Consider the following 19305-nt stretch of genomic DNA (forward strand, 5'->3'; position numbering starts at 1 on the left):
TAATGGATTCCTCCTACATTTCAAAGTGGAAGCACAATATTGCGAATGTAATTAACAGCACTAAAATGTATATCTGAATATGGATTAAAAGGGGAATGTTAGGCTATATATGTTATAATAGAATTGTAAAAAGTACATCAAACTGCACTGCACTACACAGTGAACCCTATGTTAACTATAGACTATAGTTAATAGTACAATGATAAAACTGTGCTTTCATCTATTGTAACAAATATACTACACCAATGCAAGGTGTTACTAATAGAGTGGTATATGGGAATCCAGTATTTTATGCATGGTTGCTCTATAATCTCACAAATTCTCTAATAAAAAATTTTTAAATTCCAAGTTTCTCACCATGGCCAGTGTGGCCACAGGTATTCTGGCTCTAGACTCATGATAGACTTCCTTTCCCTACTGCTCTTTAGTCACCTTATCTTTCTGCCACCTCTTAGAACTCTGCAAATTTTTTCTCTAGGTATGTGCAGCTTCTTTTTCCTAAGCCAAGAATACTTTTTTTCATGAGGTTTATTTAAACAGCTGGCATTTTTCCTTCCTTCAAGTCTCAGTTCAAATGTCCACTCCTTCAATGGCCCTTTCCCTTTCCCAACTACACCTTCATTGTCTGTCATAGCCATCTATTTATTTCTTTCCTATAACCTATACCATTCATTGCTTATTGTTCCTTTCTATAATATAAGTTCCAGGATGGAAGGGACCATATTTGTCTTCTTTACCTTTCTCCAATGTCTAGCACAATGTCTACCACATAGTACATTGTCACATAATAAGTAGTTGTTGAATGGATATTTCAATAAAAGGAATTGGACATTTAAACCATCCAAAGGGGTCTAGATTTTTTTGAAGTATAATGGAAATACAAAAATGGTTTTAAACAGGGGACTGAAATAGTATCAGATATGTTTTGATAAGAAAATTCTGGAGACTGTGAAAAGATGTCTTATGTGGGGCAAGAATGGAAGCAAGGGTCAAGTAAGAAGGTAATTGCAATGGTATAGGTCTGGAGGGCAAACAGTCACAGCGTGGTTGCAGCAGAAATGGGCAGAGATGGATCCAGTGATGCTCTGGTTCAACATATAGAGGGCAAGAAAGAGGTGCCAAAAATTTCTCCAATTTCAGTGTAATTTTTAAAACTGCCATATTTAGTGAATGAAAACAGATTAACACATCTTAGAAAAATACTAAAATGACATCTTTTGTGACAAAGAAAAGATGTGAAATTTTTATACATTAAATAATAGGTGTTGGGAGAAAGTAGCACAACTTGATATATTTCAATAAGAATAGCAAACTTGAATTAAGGAAGTACACTAAAATTTGAATGTTTGGACATATCCCAACCTATTATGACCTGATATTAAGGGTATATTCCTTCATAAATTGGGGTTAAATATACCTAACATATTACATTAGATAGACTTTATATTGATCCTTTGGAAATGATCTGAGTCCCTTTTTAATGATGAAGAAGGAGTTAAAAAGATGTTTTCCTTCGCTGTGGTTACTAGTGAGTAAAGATCAAAAGAAATGCCTTCAGGGTGCAAAATGAGGACCGTATGGCCCAGAAAAAGACAGGCTTGTAATCCTGCTGGTTATTAAACTGTCAGGTGGATTTCCAAAGGAGGCTGTATAGTCTCTCTCTCTGAAGTTTAGGAAAGAGATCTGTCCTTGTGGGATAAGTTATGGTTAGTTTTATCTAGGGATCTATCATTAAGTTCTATCTTAGTGACCCCTAAAGGTTATTTCCAACAAATATTCTATGGTTCATATAACTGATATTAAGGTATTGCTTCAGATTCCCTTTATCTATCTTATTCAATATAACTTAAAAGCTGGGTAATGTATGCTTAATATAATTGTTCCTATTTAAGTAAAAAGCATCATATGCTATATTGTAAAATGCATTAACAAATGCTCTGGTCAATCTGAAAGTCATAATTCATGGTGATTGTCAGTAAAGACATTGAATGTATTTAAAAAAAGAAAGCCCCTTTCAATAAAGCACCATATTTTACATTTTAAACATGAGTCACATTAAATCATCATTATGTAGCACTTATACATATCACTCACACTAAGTGCACACTAAGTATTCTTAAACTAAAGTTCTGTAATTACCCTTAATTTATAAATTTATAGATTCAAGATAATCCAAAATATCTCTGGTTTCTGTGGCATTTGACAACTGAGATTATTTCCAACTCTATTGCATAAACATACATACACACACATCACCTAACCTGAATATATTACAGGTATATCCTATTTTATTGTGCTTCACTTTATTGTGCTTTGCAGATATTGCATTTTTTCACTAAGTTAAGGTTTATGGCAACCCTGAGTCAAGCAAGTCTATTGGCTCCATTTTACCAACAGCATGTCCTCACCTCATGTCTCTGTGCCACATTTTAATTAAGGTAAGTACAATGGTTTTTTAGATATAATGCTGTCATGCAATTAACAGATTACAGTACAGTGTAAACATAACTTTTATATGCACTTGAAAACCAAAAAATTCGTGTGACTCGTTTTGTGACATTTGTTTCATTGAGATAGTTGGGAACAGAACCTACACTATCTCTGGGCTATGCCTTTATTTTAAAATATTAGGATGGCTGTAAACCTATGTACTCTAAGATTATATTTCTAATTATAAAATTATATATTATTGAATATAGCTTCTAAATTTTTTGAATTTCAAAAATCTTGCAGCTACTCAGTTTTTTCCCATCCTGACTATAATTCATACATAGATGTTAAACAAGTTTTGGACAGATTATAATAAAGCTACAAGTATTCTTTTTAAAATCTGAAACTTAAATGTAATTAACTAACACACTCATGCACACATGCATACCCCTATCATTTGATATTTAAACAGACAGCTTAAAGTGAAAAGCAAGGAATTTCCTATGTATTATAATGTCAGCTTCAGGCTCTATGCTTTGTATCAATGAAAACAACAGGGCATGATAATATGAATGGAAACTAGAAATTGCACACATGAGAATAGATTTGGAGAAGTAACTATTTAGGCAAAGACTACAAGAAATGTGAGACTGCCTATAAAACATCATTATTGTGAAACCTCCATTGCACTTATCAGGACATTATTGAGCACTCCAAATCCCAAGTCATGCAGTGAGTGTCACTAAGTTAAAAGTACCAAATATGTCTGAAATTCTTTCCTTTATTTGTCAGGAGGAATGATTTCAAAAGTATGAAATATATATTAATATATATGAAATATATATGTATAATAACTCCAAACGAGAAATTACAAAGCCTTTTACAGAGCATACATCATCAAAATCTAATTGAACTGTGTTCCTCTTATGTGTACAATGAGGATCTAAGTCATTAAACAAGATAGCTGTGCCTTTAACTTCTCTGGGAGGCACCAAATACAATAATACTTTTCATCTCTTATGGGTCCTGTCAAAATTAATTTCTCCTTCCCCAGTTCTTCTGCTGCACTTTGAAAGTGCACTATAATTTACGTTCTTCAAAGCCATTGAGAGAACCCGAAGATTCTTAACTGGGAGGAAGATGCATAAAATTTAATGGACAATGTGCATTCTGAATTGCATTTTAGCTATTATGTGTTGATATCTGTGTTAGTGTCTGAGCCATGGACTTATTTTACCCTCAGTTTTACCCTCTATGGTTTCTAAGAGAGTAATTGGTAAATAACATGTGTTACACAAATATTTGGTTAATTAAGTGAGGTGAATAGCATTCTGCTAGCCAGTGCAGGGTTTTTGGAGGGTTGTTATTATTATTTGAAACCTTATTTTAAAGGAGAAATTAATCAGAACTTTGTTGGAATTCCCCATCGCTCCTCTACTTTTTTTCATTCACTCATCCCTCCTTTCTTTTTTAATAATGATGAATGAAAAGAAGCAATTTGTGGCCACGTTTCCTATTTCCCACAAGAGTCACTTCTAGTCAGGATGGAGGTTAAAAAATACCTCAGAATTTCACCACTACCATTAAATTGAATAGGGATTCCTCCTGGAAGGGGGGAAAAAACACCACATCCCTTCAGTCTTGAGAAATATAAACTTCAAAGAATGCAGTTGGGGGAATCAGAGAAAAAATTAACACTTTGGGGCAAGCAAATGCATTAATTTCAGAGTGAGTGCAGGAGATAAAATCTAATGTGTCACCTTGCTGCTGCACTGGTGATGATCTTCAGACTGCTGGGGTTCCGGATAAGCTTGTCCAGAATGCTGACAATCTGCTCAAACTTGGGTCTGTTGTTTCTGTCTTTCTGCCAGCAGTCCAGCATCAGCTGATACAAGGCAGCTGGGCAGTCCATAGGGGGTGGCAGTCGGTAGCCCTCATCCACAGCTTTAATTACCTGTATGAGAAGCAAAGTTTCAGGGATCTTAAGAGGTGGAACTTACTTTACTTCATCATGGGTAGAATCACTATATGAATATTTTAAATTTAAAAACAAAAAAATACATTCTCATTTTAAATTGCCTGGAAGAAAGTTTGTTAAATAAATTGTACGTGCTCAAAAATGTTATATAATGGAAAGTCAAGAGAGAAAAGAAGAGTTTGTAAAGATTTTTCCCAGATTAAAATAAAAAGAAATATTCAGTGACACAGGAAAATCAGTGGAAAGTAAGGAAATTACTATCTGGTCATATAGATCCCTATCAAAGTCATATATGAATGAATGCAGAGAAGATTTGTGTATAGATTTTAGTAATGGCACAATTCAAATTGTACCTTTCCAATACTAGTATCTACTTTTGAGACATTCCTATGTTCTCTAACAAAAATGTATAATTATTAGTTTATTAATACTTTCAAATCATGTAAAACATTGATTCTGAGACTTTAAGGTGCATCAGAATCATCCAGAGAGATTTTTAATACACAGATCACTAGAAGGCTTAACTCCAGAGTTTCTGATTCCACACATCTGGGGCAGTGCCTGCAAATTTGCATTCTGACAAATTTCCAGACCGTACTAACACTGCCAGTCCAGGGACCACACTTTGAAATGCTCTGATTTGGACAAAAGTTGGAATATAGCAATTTTTCAAAGTGAGTCTGATTTTCCCAGCACTATTATGAGCAATAGTTTATTTAAAGAATAGAGAGAATTTTTATATTCAAATACAATAGAAGTTTAAACATCGTGAATAGAAAATGGCCGGAAACTACTCAGCTTTCCTTTTTATTAGTCTTTGGGATAATGCTTACAGTTTCGGACTATGCACAAAGGAAAATCTTTCATTACTAATTCAATATGCCGATAGACCTCCTTTACTCAGTATTACCAAAATATGACCTATAAATATAAAAATCCTCTTGAAAAATTATACCATAGCCATAATAGAAAGTTAAAGATTAGTTTTCTCATCCAAAGACTTTAAACTATAAAATTAAATTCATGTTCCATTTTAACACAGTAAGACAAACAGTATGGTAGAGACTGGCTGTTTTTTCCTGACTTGGGGAAATAGTATATTTAAGTAAACAAAATGTTGGCACAGTTGCATTAATTTCATCTAAACATCTTACTAATGTTACAATGAAACAATTTTGTAGCAAAAATCCTTTAAATCTATTGGTTATCTCCTTGGTCACTTATTTCACCATATTCTTATTATAAATATTTTAAATTTTGTCTCATTTCTAAGTCCCTGCTTTGGAGAGGAAAACATAAAGCTGTGAGAGAAATTCAATTAATATCCTTTCAACACTTGGAAACCATTTCATTTCTTCTAAGTATTCTATTTCAATGTCAAAAACTAGGAGCCACCTGGTTTCATTATGCTCCACTTCCTTGCACAGCTTGATCTTTTAATCTGAACCCATAACTCATAGACTACAAATACTTACATCCTGATTGGACATCTCCCAGTATGGTCTCTCTCCATAGGACATCACCTCCCAGAGAACAATTCCATAACTCCACACATCGCTGGCTGAAGTGAACTTGCGGTAGGCTATAGCTTCTGGCGATGTCCACCGGATTGGGATCTTCCCTCCCTTTGAATATAAAATTACATGTACATACATGTGCAATGCATAAAACATATAATGTACATTATAACCTGAAAATCTGACAAAAATTTGTCAGGGGTGTCTGTTCTGAAACGAAATATGGGTTTCCACTGAAATATCTTGCTGCTCTTTTATTTTAATACCAATCAGAAGATGTTAGCAGCACATAATTTATTACAATACTTACTTCCAAACAATTAAGAAGAATCTGTATATCATAAAAGAAAAAAAAAGAAAATTGCTTAAATACTAACAAGTTTTGTCATATGAACTAGGGAATCTGCATTAAGCAATCATAATTCAGAATATGAATAAGTTAATATTTTTAAGGAACTTAGACTAATTCATGGCACTTAATAAGTATTTATAATATTTGTTAATGAAATAAATAAATACAAATTAACTTCTAATAACTATACTTCTATAAAACTCTCTCAAATATATTAATCAAAGTTGGTGAATTTTCTGAGAACCTTGCTCCATCATTAATCATTATTACAGCTTCTATATACTAATAGATACCATGTGAACTTGATAGTTATAAGAACTGCCTTCCCAGAACTTACAATCAAAAAGAGAGTATCATTTCTATGAATTATAGAGGACATAAAAAAATAACTACCATGGTACTCGCTCTCAGTTTAATAAATAAATTTGATAAAGATGTGCTAAGTACCAACCATATGGGAATTATGATGCTAGTCATTCCGGAAGAGACATATATAAATAACATACTGGCCCTTCTATTTAGGTAATGTCAGGCAAGGAGGAAAGGTAACAAGTTGCTTTGAGCAACTAAATACAGAAAGAAATAAGAGTTTAGACATTGTTTCTCAAATAGTGCATGTGAATCATCCCCGGCTTTTGTTAAAATGAAGATCTGATTAGAAGGTCCAGAGCATAGCCAGAGTCTGCAGTTCTAACAAGGTCCCAGGTGATGCCAAACCTGCTGGTCCATGGAAATTACATTGAATAGCAAAGTGGCAGTGGAGGCAGCTGTGGATGTGGAGTATGGCTCTGTGAGTCTCACCAGAGAGACTAAGTCACGTATGAATTGAACCTGGAGAGATGACTACTATTTTTTATGTAACAAGAACAAGTAAATGAGTATTCCAAAGAATTCAAATAATCAAAGCCTTAAGCCATAATTCATCAAAATGTGGTGTGGTCTGCTTATATTTGCGCCTTATAGCTCATCACTGGGTTTTGAAGTGTTCCTCAACAGGGAAAGAATAGTGCTTTAGAGAAGTGGATCTGCCACTTAGGAGGTATGCATTACATTTTGTTTACACCTGATTTTTCTCATCTGTTTTTTGAGGAAAGAAACGGTCCTGGTTCATTTCATTGTTATGGAGCTAAATCGCAAATTTCAGGTAAAATCTTTAGCATAGTTCCTAGTACACAGAAAGGATTCAAGAAACAATAGTTTAACAATCCCATATGCTAAGTGAATGTCATAAGTCAAAGCACAGAGGATGAAAACGTATGTTCTGGAAGAAAAATGTCTGGTGTGGTTACACTAGAGAGAATGTGGAGGAATATATGGGAGAAGGAGATAAAATATCGAAATGAGATTCAATTACAAGCATGCTGAGCTAGTTTTACCCTAGCTGAGAGTGGTATATATGTATGGAAGTATATTAGAGAAATTGAGTGCTTTTCTTTGGTGTTTCCCATACAAGTGAGCTGTTCAGAGAGGGTGCTTTGAGAAGATCTGTGAAGGAGGAAGGGCTTACCCTGGGTCTTTAAAAATGCATTAACGGTGCAGACAAGTGGGGAAATAGAACAGTATCAACATGAAGAGTAAGTAGGGGAAAGTGGCCAGAGAAGCGGAATAGCCACAGCCTCTTTGAGAAGCGACCAGTCTGAGGGTGACAATAGATGGTTCATATTGGTGAAATAAAACAAATTGTATTAGAGAGATTGGAGTCAGACCATAACTACAGTGAACAGCCTGCCCAAGAGAGGGACAGTCTAGGAATAGGAAAGCAAAGGAGAAAATTTTCACAGCCATGTTGATGGGAGGGGATAGGTCTGGGAAGTTTCCTCATTTTTTCCTCACTCATTCATTCTGTCTTGTGCTTACATTTGGTTGTTTTGAGGTTTTTTTTTTCTACATGATCTTTTAAAAAGACCTTTTTAAAGTATTTAGATTTGGAGGATCTTCTGCTAGGTATTATTTTGTCCTTCTGTCAATATAGTCAATCTTAAAAACAATAATAATAATTTTAAAAACTTAAAATAAATGTATCTTCACCTGCCTAGACCAAGTTTGGATTTAAAAACTTTGCAATGTCAAATATTTTCTCTTGGCTATGATAAAATAAGATTCATACATGTCACATTCAACAAAATTAACTCAGGATGCCAAACAGCATTTTTGAACATATTCTTTCTTCTTCTCTTCCATTAAATATTCAGAGAATCCACAGAAGTCAAACAAATTAGTATTCATAGGACAAAGGAAAGACAATATTTTTAAATCTCAGCTAAATATCTTGTTTCTGCTACATACACTTTGCCATTTTCTTTCATTTTCCCAGAACCAAATTACTAAAGGTATAAAAATGGAACTGAAATAAAGCCCTTTCCATACTGATAGTTGTATCTATTTAGAAAATATAAAACCCATATAGTTGCCACCCTGCCAAGGTCTCTAGTAGAAATCAAAATACAGTCATTAGAAAAAACAACAGGTTGGTGAAAAAAAGAAAGGGAAAGCCATTTTTAAAAATTTTATTCAGCCAGGATTAAAATAGAACATGTTAAAATTGTCTCATCCTAAACCCTTAATCACCATGTTCCAGACAGTAAAGAATTTAGTATCATTTCAATAAATTTCTTAAAATGCTGAAATACAGGCAAATGGTCTCAGTAACAGGGTTACAGATTCAAGCAAATTATTTACAGAAAGATTTTCCAGTTAGGTGTTATTTGCTTTCCCTGGTAAATCTTACCACGACATTGGTTAAAACACACACAGAGGGGAAATGTGTTTGGAAAAATGTATATTAAATTATTTAAATGAAAATACTAATTCTGAAATCTGTTCTCCCTAATGTTTTACAATTGTTGCAGCCTAACACATGCAAACACATACACATTGTTAGACTAAAAACTTCAAACTTCCTAATTTAATAATTTGTGAAACTCACCAGCTGATCAAATGATCTTTACACCACCACTAACTTTGATAGCACTAATTTTTATGTTGCTATGGCTCTTAGATCACTGTGCTGCTATAGTAAAGCATGTTGGCCACCTTGCATAGTAGTCATCTCACTACAATATTTGCTAGTTTTAGAAATGTAGGTTATGGACTCTACTTCTCATTCAGGGTTTTAACCTGGCTCCTACTATATTAACGCTTGAGTTGCTGCCTGTGTGGAAGAGTATGGGGAAGTGAGACAATCTTTTTTTCTTTTTCATTTTATATTGCACATGTTTACACACAAGAGAAAATAATTAGAATTCAATCAACTCTACAATTAAGCAAGTTTGTGAAGTGTTTCTTTGACTTAGCCAGGAGTTTCCATTGATCTACACTTAGTAAAGTCACCTTATTGGTACACTAGTTCTTTTCCTAAGTTCTTTGGTGTACTGTCCCAGGTACCTGTTTAGTGTGTTGATGTACCTAAAAGTAAATATGTGCATTTCAATTACAAATGAAAGACTCTCAAATAATATTTTCATATGTGATACCAATACAACTCATTCTAAAGGAACAGCTGGAACTAGTTTGATCTTATTGTTTAGAAGAAGATGTGAATGAGTCATGTTTGCCTTTGCCCAGTTCTGTCATCAAAGTCCCTAGACCTTAGCTCTTACCTCCAGAATTTATTCAATATTCATGAAGCAAGTAGCTTTCTCATTAGAGGACTTTTATTATCTGCTTCATACTGATTGGATTACTTTCAAGAATGAAATGATTACCATAGATTCAAGATTCTCTAAGTTTACATACTTTCACATCCAGGATGCATCTCTTTCCCAGCCAGTTTTTTGTTAAAGTGCCATCTATCATTAAGGGATTCAGAAAGAGAATAAAGATGATTGAAGATTATTGAATTATTATTTAAGGAAATTATTTTTCAGTAGAAAAGGTTTTATAATATATGTAAGGCAACGAATAATGTGTCCTTTACTATATTGCTTGATAAATCTCTTCCTACTTCCTCCCTTCCAATTCCCTTCATTTGGTTAAAATAACTTTACTGCTGATTTCACATTTACTAAATGAGAATGTGAGGGAAAGTTCATTGTTAACTACAACATGCTATTCAAATTTAGTAATTATTGCTATTGTAGCTAAGAAATAAAATGAAACTAGAGAAATTACTTGCTGTTAATTTTTTTTCCGTGGTTGGAAAATAGCATAGCAAGTCACTCTGGCTTTAAATAAATTAAAATTCAGACAACATTTTACATACTTCATATGAAATTAGAAAATCAAACTATAGGAGAAATGCTAAACCAGCAAAATTATGGAGTTTCAGGAAGACAGAAGCTTTGTGTCATTATCAAACTCTTTAAAATCGACACTGTAGTTTCAAAAATGCTTTATGTTCTGCACAAGTAAAAAGAACTTAAGCTGAACCTCTTGTCATTCTATTCACATAAATAAAAATGTATATCCAAACCATAATTTGGAATCATAAGCCTATGAAAAGCTAAGCAGACTCTAAAGCGGAAGATAATGAGCATAAGTCGCATGAGCCTGTACTCACTGCAGAGAGTAATTGTCTTGTTTAGATATTACCTTGGCAAATGTGCAGAGCAGACATTCAACAAATGCTCATTGACTTGAAATCCCTTTCACCAACCTGTTTTCCTTAGTACATGTTTTTCTTTCTTCTTGGAAAGTTTTTTCCCTGCCTGCTTTCTGTAACTTCTTAATTTAACACCCTGATCACATATAAACCCATTTAATGGAACATTTGGGAATCTTCCAGACAGAGCCCTCTATGATCCTCTACTGCTTAATTATCTCTCTCCCTGACTAGACTGGGAGGTCCAGAAGAGTAAATGTCTCTCATCCCTGATCCACAGTTGAAAACTGGGGTCTTACTTTCTAGCTCTGCTGTTTGCAATACCTTGTTTTCTGGAGGAGTACGCAGTTTTGTCAAGTGAGAATATGATTAATTTTTTATGGACTTGGAATGGAATAGAATTTCAATGAAGATCCTTAATGATTTTGAGCATTTTAAAAGATGCAGTTCATTCTCAGAAAATGATTAGTTGAATCTGGTTTTTCAGAATATATGTTTATAAATATTAAATAACAATGAGCCAATATGTAGCATGAAAATTGCTTTTTGTAAAAAAAATTCATACTAATTTCCAATTTTCTCTTCTACTTTTCCCTTATGCTACTATTTAATAATGCCATTACTTTGAAATATTATACCAGCTCCATAATGACAAGAAATATAAGATTCACTGAACATAAGTTTTTAGGGTATGTACAAAATTAGGATAATATCTCACAGGATATTGTGAGGATTAAGTATTTTAGGGTTTGCAGAACGTTTAAATGTTTTCATTTGACTCCATAAACAGCATGTGTCCTATATCAAATGCTTCCATATTAATGTTGTAGGTATCTTACAAACCTAAAAGAACTGCCAGTAATTTTAAAAGTGTGTTAGTCTATGCATACTGTTCTTTGTAGGATGAGGCTAAGCAAAATTTTAAACCACATATTTATGTATATATGTGTGTGTGTGTGTGTAGCTGAAAGTATCTAACAATTATCTGGTAAGTGTATTTGTCCATTTATGCTCTTACTCCAATGACAGCTTACTAAAATAAAATTTAAAGGTCAACAATAAAGTGACTGTATTTGAAATTTAGAGAATTTGTGGTAGAAAAATAATTTCAAATGTTAAATCAAAACCAAATGAAAATAAAACTTGAACAGGAATGAAAGGTTTACTATTCATTTATTATATTTCCTATACCTCAAAACTGAACTTTGTAGGACTAGCTGATGGCTAGCCTGTTACATGTTTTTATTTATTTATTTTTATACATGGCAAGATATTTATTCTACATGGCCCCATATAACCTGTGACCCAAGTAAATAGGGGAAGTCGTAAAGTACCTGAGGTAGATTTTTGTTCCTCACTCCCATTTTTTATATATACTGGGTAACTTTAAAGCAAGCTTTCTCAACAGTGGCGCTCTTGACATTCCACACCAGAATGTCCATATTATCGGGGAGTGTCCTAGTCATTGTAGTTTGTTTAGCTGCCTTCTTGGCCTTTACCCACTGCATGACAGTAGCACTCTATCAGTTATGATAGCCCAAAATGTTGCCAGACATTTCCAAATGTACCCAGAGGGCAAATTCACCCCCATTTGAGAATTTCTACTTTACATAGTATGTAATTACCCTTGGCCAAAAAGGAATATAGTTAAGTGAGTGCAGCAGTTATGAGGATTTTACACAGACTAAGTGGAATTCTTGAGAACTTTTCTCTCTTCCCATTCATACATTTTACATGAATATTATTGTTCCTCTCCTGGCCTATAAATTTAATAACAGAAAAGCCAGGGCACAGTTCACCAGAGCTAATCTTATTGTTCCTGGGTTCTGGTAATTATAGCAGTATCTTTTCTAGATTTTTCACTCTCTTTTTCAGTCTTTTGCTTTCTTTACTCTTTCTTTTCTTCCTACTCTCCCTCCCTCCTTTCCTTCTTTCTTTTTGCAAATGGGATAACTTACTATTACCAGTGAAATTGAAATTAGCCTTACAAATTAAGCATCAATTTCTTTATCAGATGGAGGCATCAATGACCAAGTATTTTAGGTAAGGGGTGAATTCTACTCCAAGAGCAAACACTATCTACTTCTACAAAATTTTAAATGTCATCAACAAAGATAACATTAGTCCTGGAGGGCCCGATTCTGCTCTGAAATGTGAATTAAACAAGAAGCTAGGACCCACAAATTCTAAGTTAATCACACTTCACAGTAAGACTCACTACCTTCAAGCTGAGCATCTATAGGTCTTGGATTGCCAAAGTAATGTAGATTGAATAGACAGGAGTCTGACTCATTATATTCCCTAAAAATATTCATTGCAGAATTTATGCATACTTCCACTCTCTTTTTTGAGTTTTCTTTTCATTTCAAATTTTAAAGAACAACCATGCATACTATACAGGATTCCCATACATCACCCCACCACCAACACCTTACATTGTTGTGACACATTTGTTACAAATTATAAAAGAACATAATCATAATATTACTGTTATCTATACCCCATAGCTTCTCTTTGGGGTATTTTTCCCACAAACCATCCTATTATAAACAACATGTGTTAGTATTGTATATTTGTTATAGTTCATGTGAGAACATTCTCATATTTGTTCTGTCAACCACAGTCTTTCATCCACCATGGGGTTCACTGTGTTACAGTCTCCTGCCTTGTGTAATCTGTCCAAAGTATACACTCAGTGGTTCTCAGCTTCATCACAGAGTCGTGGGTGTCATTATTTATGTCTGTATTTATGTCCATGGAATTTTTATAGAAAAGTTAAAGGAGATGAATATAGTGGTGCAAGTAAGGATACTAGAGACAGAAAAGGAAAAGCATTACATAATCATTCAACTCTAATCAAGAATTAGTTGGAGCAGTCCAAAACTTGTTCACTTTGTTCAGAAACAACATTTAGAGTAAGAATCATACAGTAAATCTCTTCTTTTAAGATCCTGCCATTCAATTCTCCAAGCTTAATGAATTTAGACAGTATTGCAAATGAGACATTTGGCTAAAAGCCTGAATTTTTCAGGGGCTTAACTGAAGTTAGTTCATTCTATTGGTAAGGAAGCTTCAAGGCTTGATTTCTAGAGAAAAAAAAATGTAATTGCTGATATCACTGGACATTAAGGTATAATGTCTCAGGAAGCAGACATGGCTCAACTGATAGAGTATCTGTCTACCATATAGAGGGCCCAGGGTTCAGTCCCCAAGACCTCCTGACCCATGTGGTAAGCTGGCCCATGTGCCGTGCCATGCAGGGGCACCCCTTTGTAGGGGTGCCCCACGCGCAAGGAGTGTGCCCCATAAGGAGAGCTCCCCACATGAAAAAAGTGCAGCCTGTCCAGGAGTGGGTCAGCAAGATGGTGCAACAAAAAAGAGACACAGTTTCCCAGTGCAGCAGGATAATGCAAGCAGACACAGAACACACAGCAAATGGACACAGAGAGCAGACAATGTGGGGAAAGGAAGGGGAAATAAAGAAATAAATCTTTAAAAAAAAAAAAGGCATTATGTCTCATATCTGCCCAGTTTTTCTCTAACTATATTTACAAATCTCTCCCTCCAGATTTAGAAAATTCTTCAATAGCCCACAGTTCACATTACCTGCCTGTGAGCTCTGTTGGATCATGTTTGCTGTGATACAAGATTTCAGGGATTTTATCTGAGTAAACTTTAAGTACCTGAGTGTTTAATCTAAAGACAATATTGGCTTCTCAGGTTAGAAATGGAAGTATAGAGATAAATCATTTGACTAAAGGATTTAGCATCCATCTATTGTCAGGGACTAAACTTCCTTCACTGTAGACTACAGTAGACAACAAGGTAGATGGCAAGGAAGACTCCCAGGGGAAGCTTCTGTTCTAATCCCCAGTTGTTTAAATCTAAAAGCCACGGAGCAAATTGTTGCAACAGATGTTGATTGCCATAAGAGGTCAGGGACAGATGATCCTTTAGGTTGCAAAATCCCATCCCTTGAAATTTTAAGATTCTTCAACATTGTGTGAAATGTCTAAGAATTTCTTGAAATACAGGAAAATCTTCATGGAGCATTATAAGTTACTCTATTTCTATCCAGGAAATGAAATACAAATAAATGAACTTTCAGTTACTTTCAGGCTCACGAAATACAATATAAAAATTAGGCAATCTAATATCCAATATCTAGCTTCAAAGAAAAAACAAACAAAGAAGCACACACCCAAAAATCAATGGCTATAAAATTGGAAGTAAGGCTAAACACATGCCCAAATGTGTGTCCAGGGCTTATTAAACTTCAATGAGGTTTTAAATGCCAAAACTTTATTATATATCCAATATCTGATTTATGTTTTTAAAAGTTTCTGAAATTCATTTGAAAGCCCGAATTTTCAGTACTGAATATAGTTTTCCAAAGAAGCAATGTTGTATATAAACAAGTCAGAAATGTCCATTCAGTGTAGCAGGAATACTCTATATTTGCAGTAAAAATATAGAAGTGATTTTAATTTCATTCTAACAATTAGCCAAAAACACACAAAACTTGAGTAAGATTTATTTGTTTAATATAGGTGATTGAGAAGTAAGAAATTATATGAAATTCTAGGTGGAAACTGCTCTAAATGTTTTTTGAGACATTTCTGATGATTTTGAGACCATTAGACTACATGAAAATGGTTCCCTTATATGTCTAACAAGTTTGGGGCCTAAATATTTCTATTTCTTATGTGCAGCTATAGCTATAAAAGTCACGCGTTTTTAGACATTAGTAGAATTTTTCAACTGATAAATGATATAGAGGGCAAGTGGTAAAAAAAATAAGAGAATAGTGTTAATGAGTTAATTGGGAAAGAGTTAAAAGGGAAAGAGTTTCAAGAAAATGTTTATTTAGTATACAACTGCTTGAAATTCTTGGAAATTCCAGATCAAAGACTAACAAAAGAAAAGGAAAAACAAAACAATACATGGGAATGGGGTTGAACCATGACACCTAGAATTCCATTTGAAAAGGATAAAAGGAAAGGAATCAAATTTTAGCTATGCTAGATATTAACTGGTAAGTCTGGCTTCAAACCATTGTGACTGCTGTACCGCCTTATGCAATAGGAGTAGAGGCCAGTCAATGGGCTCAAGGCTTGTGGGGAAATTTGTCATTGCATATTTGAAAATATAAGAATATTTATAAGTGAAGTAATAATTCCAAAGGTGACTTTAAGTTGACAGGAGTCATGCACACTAGATGTTACTTGAAACTCACTCTTTTCTGAAGTTGTAGGGCATCAAACCTTAGATCCATCATAAAGAGTCAAGCTGCAAGCATTCCTGTACAAGGACACCCCACCAATCAGGGAAAAGCAGCTGTTGCTATTGCCTGACAGCTCCTCTCCAAGCCCTCCAAGCCCCAGAGCATAAAACTTCCAGAACACCTTCCTTCTCTGAAGCAAGTAACCATGCCTCTGAGTTGAATCAGCATTATCAGCACATCATGAGTCAACATTTCCACCAAACTACCCTGTAACTCAATGCCCCATCTCAGCAGAAATTACCAGATGGAAGGACACCTACATTCCCAAGGCTGGAAATGTATATTAATCAGGGAATTTACAGTATTGGAAAAACTCGGTAGAGTTTATATTAAGGCATTGTACTGAATCTTTGTAAATGCAGGTTAAGGATTAACTACAATTATATATAAATAACTACAATTATAAAATCATTATTTAGATGCCTTTATATTGTTAAAAAGAAAAAAAGAAAAAGGTTAATATCTGAAATTGCTGAAACTGTCTGGATATACCCTAGATCTGCTATTATGATGGTCATTCTATACAGATCTCATTCCTGTTTATGTTTACTCTAGACTTAACCTCTCCCTATTGTGAAGGTAATGCTTATCTTGTTCATGGTTATTTCAGAATTAGTTTCACCCTTGTGTATACTGCCATTGTGATGATAACCACTCTACCTTGTGTTTTATATTCATATGGAAAACCTTGTGATTGACCTCTACTCTATACTTTCCTATCCCAGAATCTTGATCTCTGACAATGAGATCAACAAAGACAACTTTGTAACTCACCCTGGTTTGGTACCCACCCCACCATGTTCAATCCCTCAGTGTTTATTAATGAAGGAACCTGTGTCCATCTCTGCCCCAATTATTCATTAGCACCCTGATGGTATAAAATATTAGGAACTAGGCAGTTCGGGGAAGCTGCTTTGAAATTGTACATCTTTGATCTCCTGCCGCAGTGAATAAACCCTCTTTTCCTTCCCTAGCCTAAAGAAAAAAAAAACCAATACTTCATCAAAAGGTCCTACTTACAGTGGGTTCAAACCCAGAGGAATGGGTTAAATTTAAGAATTTCTGGAGTAAATACAGTTTCAAACCACCACAGAGAATTAGTCACTATTAGCTTGATAGTTATCCTGAGTCATATCATTTATCTGTCTACTTAAATCAACTTCTTGAAAAGTAGGGCACTTGGAACCTGAACAATAATTAAAGTTATTTCATTACATTGAAAATTTGTTAAAGCAAAATTAATCTAGTTCTTTAGCACATTTCTTCACTTTTACCAATTCTCTACTACAATGTCATTTTATCAGAGAAACTCTCCCTGACCATTCTATATAAAAGAACACCCCACACACATCTCCCACATTCCTCAACTTACTTTCTACCATACCATAGAGTTGCTTGTTTATTTATTATTTGAGTTATCCCACTAGAATGCAAGCTCTATGAGGTCAGGAACTTTGTTTTCTTCACCTCTGAATCCTCAAGTCCCAGAACAGTTTCTGATATAAAGTAGGCACTCTGATAATTGTTGGATGAATGAATGAATGAATGAATGAATGAATGAGGCGTTTTAGAGATGGTAGTTCCTGTAAGAGACTGTACATAATATATTTAGATAAAACCTCCATACTCCCATGTTCCATTCCAAAATTACAGTATTGATTTTCCCCAAAGAAATATGGATAGGTTATTTTCACATATTGAAATGTTCATGTTATCCATACAGTGAAATGGTGGTTAGAAAGTACTAAATATGTTATTAAATTTCATTGCAGCATTGATAACTGAGATCACTAAATCTTCTTGAGTTTTTTGAGTTTTGAATAAGTGGCTTTATTTTATGAGGCTGCATACAGGCATATTTAAATCAGTCCTAAGAGAGTAGGAAATAAATATGTTATGGACATTATTTGTTTTAGCTAAAACTTAAAATATTGTCATTACCTGAAGACCACTGATTTGATATTTTCTTATGACTTTTTTCATCATGTGAAATGATATATGACATGTAGTACTTATCAAAATAATGTAGTTGTCTTTTTGCAACCTACCAGTTTTTGATATAAACAGTTTTTAGTCCAGGAGAATGCTGCAGAACAGATGTTCATGCTCTCTATTATTTATGTTCTTAGACTGGAGTTATCCTCAATATTTAACTACTTAGTTTTTAATTACTTGCTCTAAATACTATTTTTCCTTATCCTGCAAATGAATTTAAATAAAACAAAGCTATACTTTTGGCATTTAACTCTACAGAGTCACAGAATTCAGAAACACAATAAATTACTATGTAAACTAGGATTTCTTCCTCCCATTACCTAAAACACAATTTCTGTGATAACTTTTCATTTGACTTGATCTTCTAAAAATTAAATAGGTGGAAATTGGACATAAGGAAAATGTGACAAAAGACAGAACTCTTTCATCTAAATACAAAAACTCAACTGGTAGCTACTCTATGAATAATCTGAACATAAATAAAAAGAAAAAAAATCTAATAACAGAGAATGTAACCAAAAAAAGTCATTTGGTGTTCTTAAATTTCAAATCAGTTTATGTGGTAATTATGGTCTTAAAATTATTTTGGGGCTTGAGAAGAATTGAACTGATTTACTACAAGGATGTAAATTGGATAAAGTTCTATCTATACATTTTCTCTAACGTGATACTGTGTAAAACAGTAAACTGTACTCTTATTTTTGAATTTTGGATCGCATTTATTTCAACATCTGAATAAGAATAGTTATATGCATAAGTGCATGAGGCACATATGCAAACAATGCTAATCCATTTAAAATAAAATTTCATAAAGAGAAAGACTGAAAAATTATTCAATAGCAAGCAGTTCTCACTAACAGTACCATGTTCTCTTAGAATGAAGTAAATTAGTAGAGCAGTACAAAAGGGGAGAAAATGTTTCATAATTATACTTTGAAACTAACATCATGGATAATCAAGGAGACTGAGTATAATTGTTTATTGTTTTTTAAACAAGAAAAATTTTCTGAGGATTTAAATGTGTGGAGATAAATCCTCTAATCATATCCATCCCACATGAAATCTGGGGGCTTTCAAAATAATTTAACAAGCTTTGATGTAGAATTTCAGCTATGTTTTAAGGCTGTTTCTTTTTTTAAAAAAAATCAATTTTATTGATACATACTAATAAAGCTTACAATCCATCCAAAGTGTACAATCAATGATATG

General features: G+C 33.9%; 1 protein-coding gene across 2 annotated transcripts in view; it reads right to left on the reverse strand.

Annotated features, from left to right (window-relative positions):
- The window catches only part of EPHA3 (EPH receptor A3), a 361700-nt gene that overhangs the window by 25396 nt on the left and 316999 nt on the right, over positions 1-19305 (reverse strand). For both annotated transcript variants that reach the window (XM_058296035.2, XM_058296036.1), the window contains exons 14-15: positions 5884-6033; positions 4191-4384 (exon numbers count right to left, since the gene is read on the reverse strand). In XM_058296035.2, coding sequence (XP_058152018.1) covers positions 4191-4384; positions 5884-6033 — 344 coding nt within the window. The remainder of the gene's footprint in view (positions 1-4190; positions 4385-5883; positions 6034-19305) is intronic.

The sequence above is a fragment of the Dasypus novemcinctus genome, chromosome 4 (genome assembly GCF_030445035.2).
Source record: "Dasypus novemcinctus isolate mDasNov1 chromosome 4, mDasNov1.1.hap2, whole genome shotgun sequence".
In the NCBI taxonomy this organism is placed as follows: domain Eukaryota; kingdom Metazoa; phylum Chordata; class Mammalia; order Cingulata; family Dasypodidae; genus Dasypus; species Dasypus novemcinctus.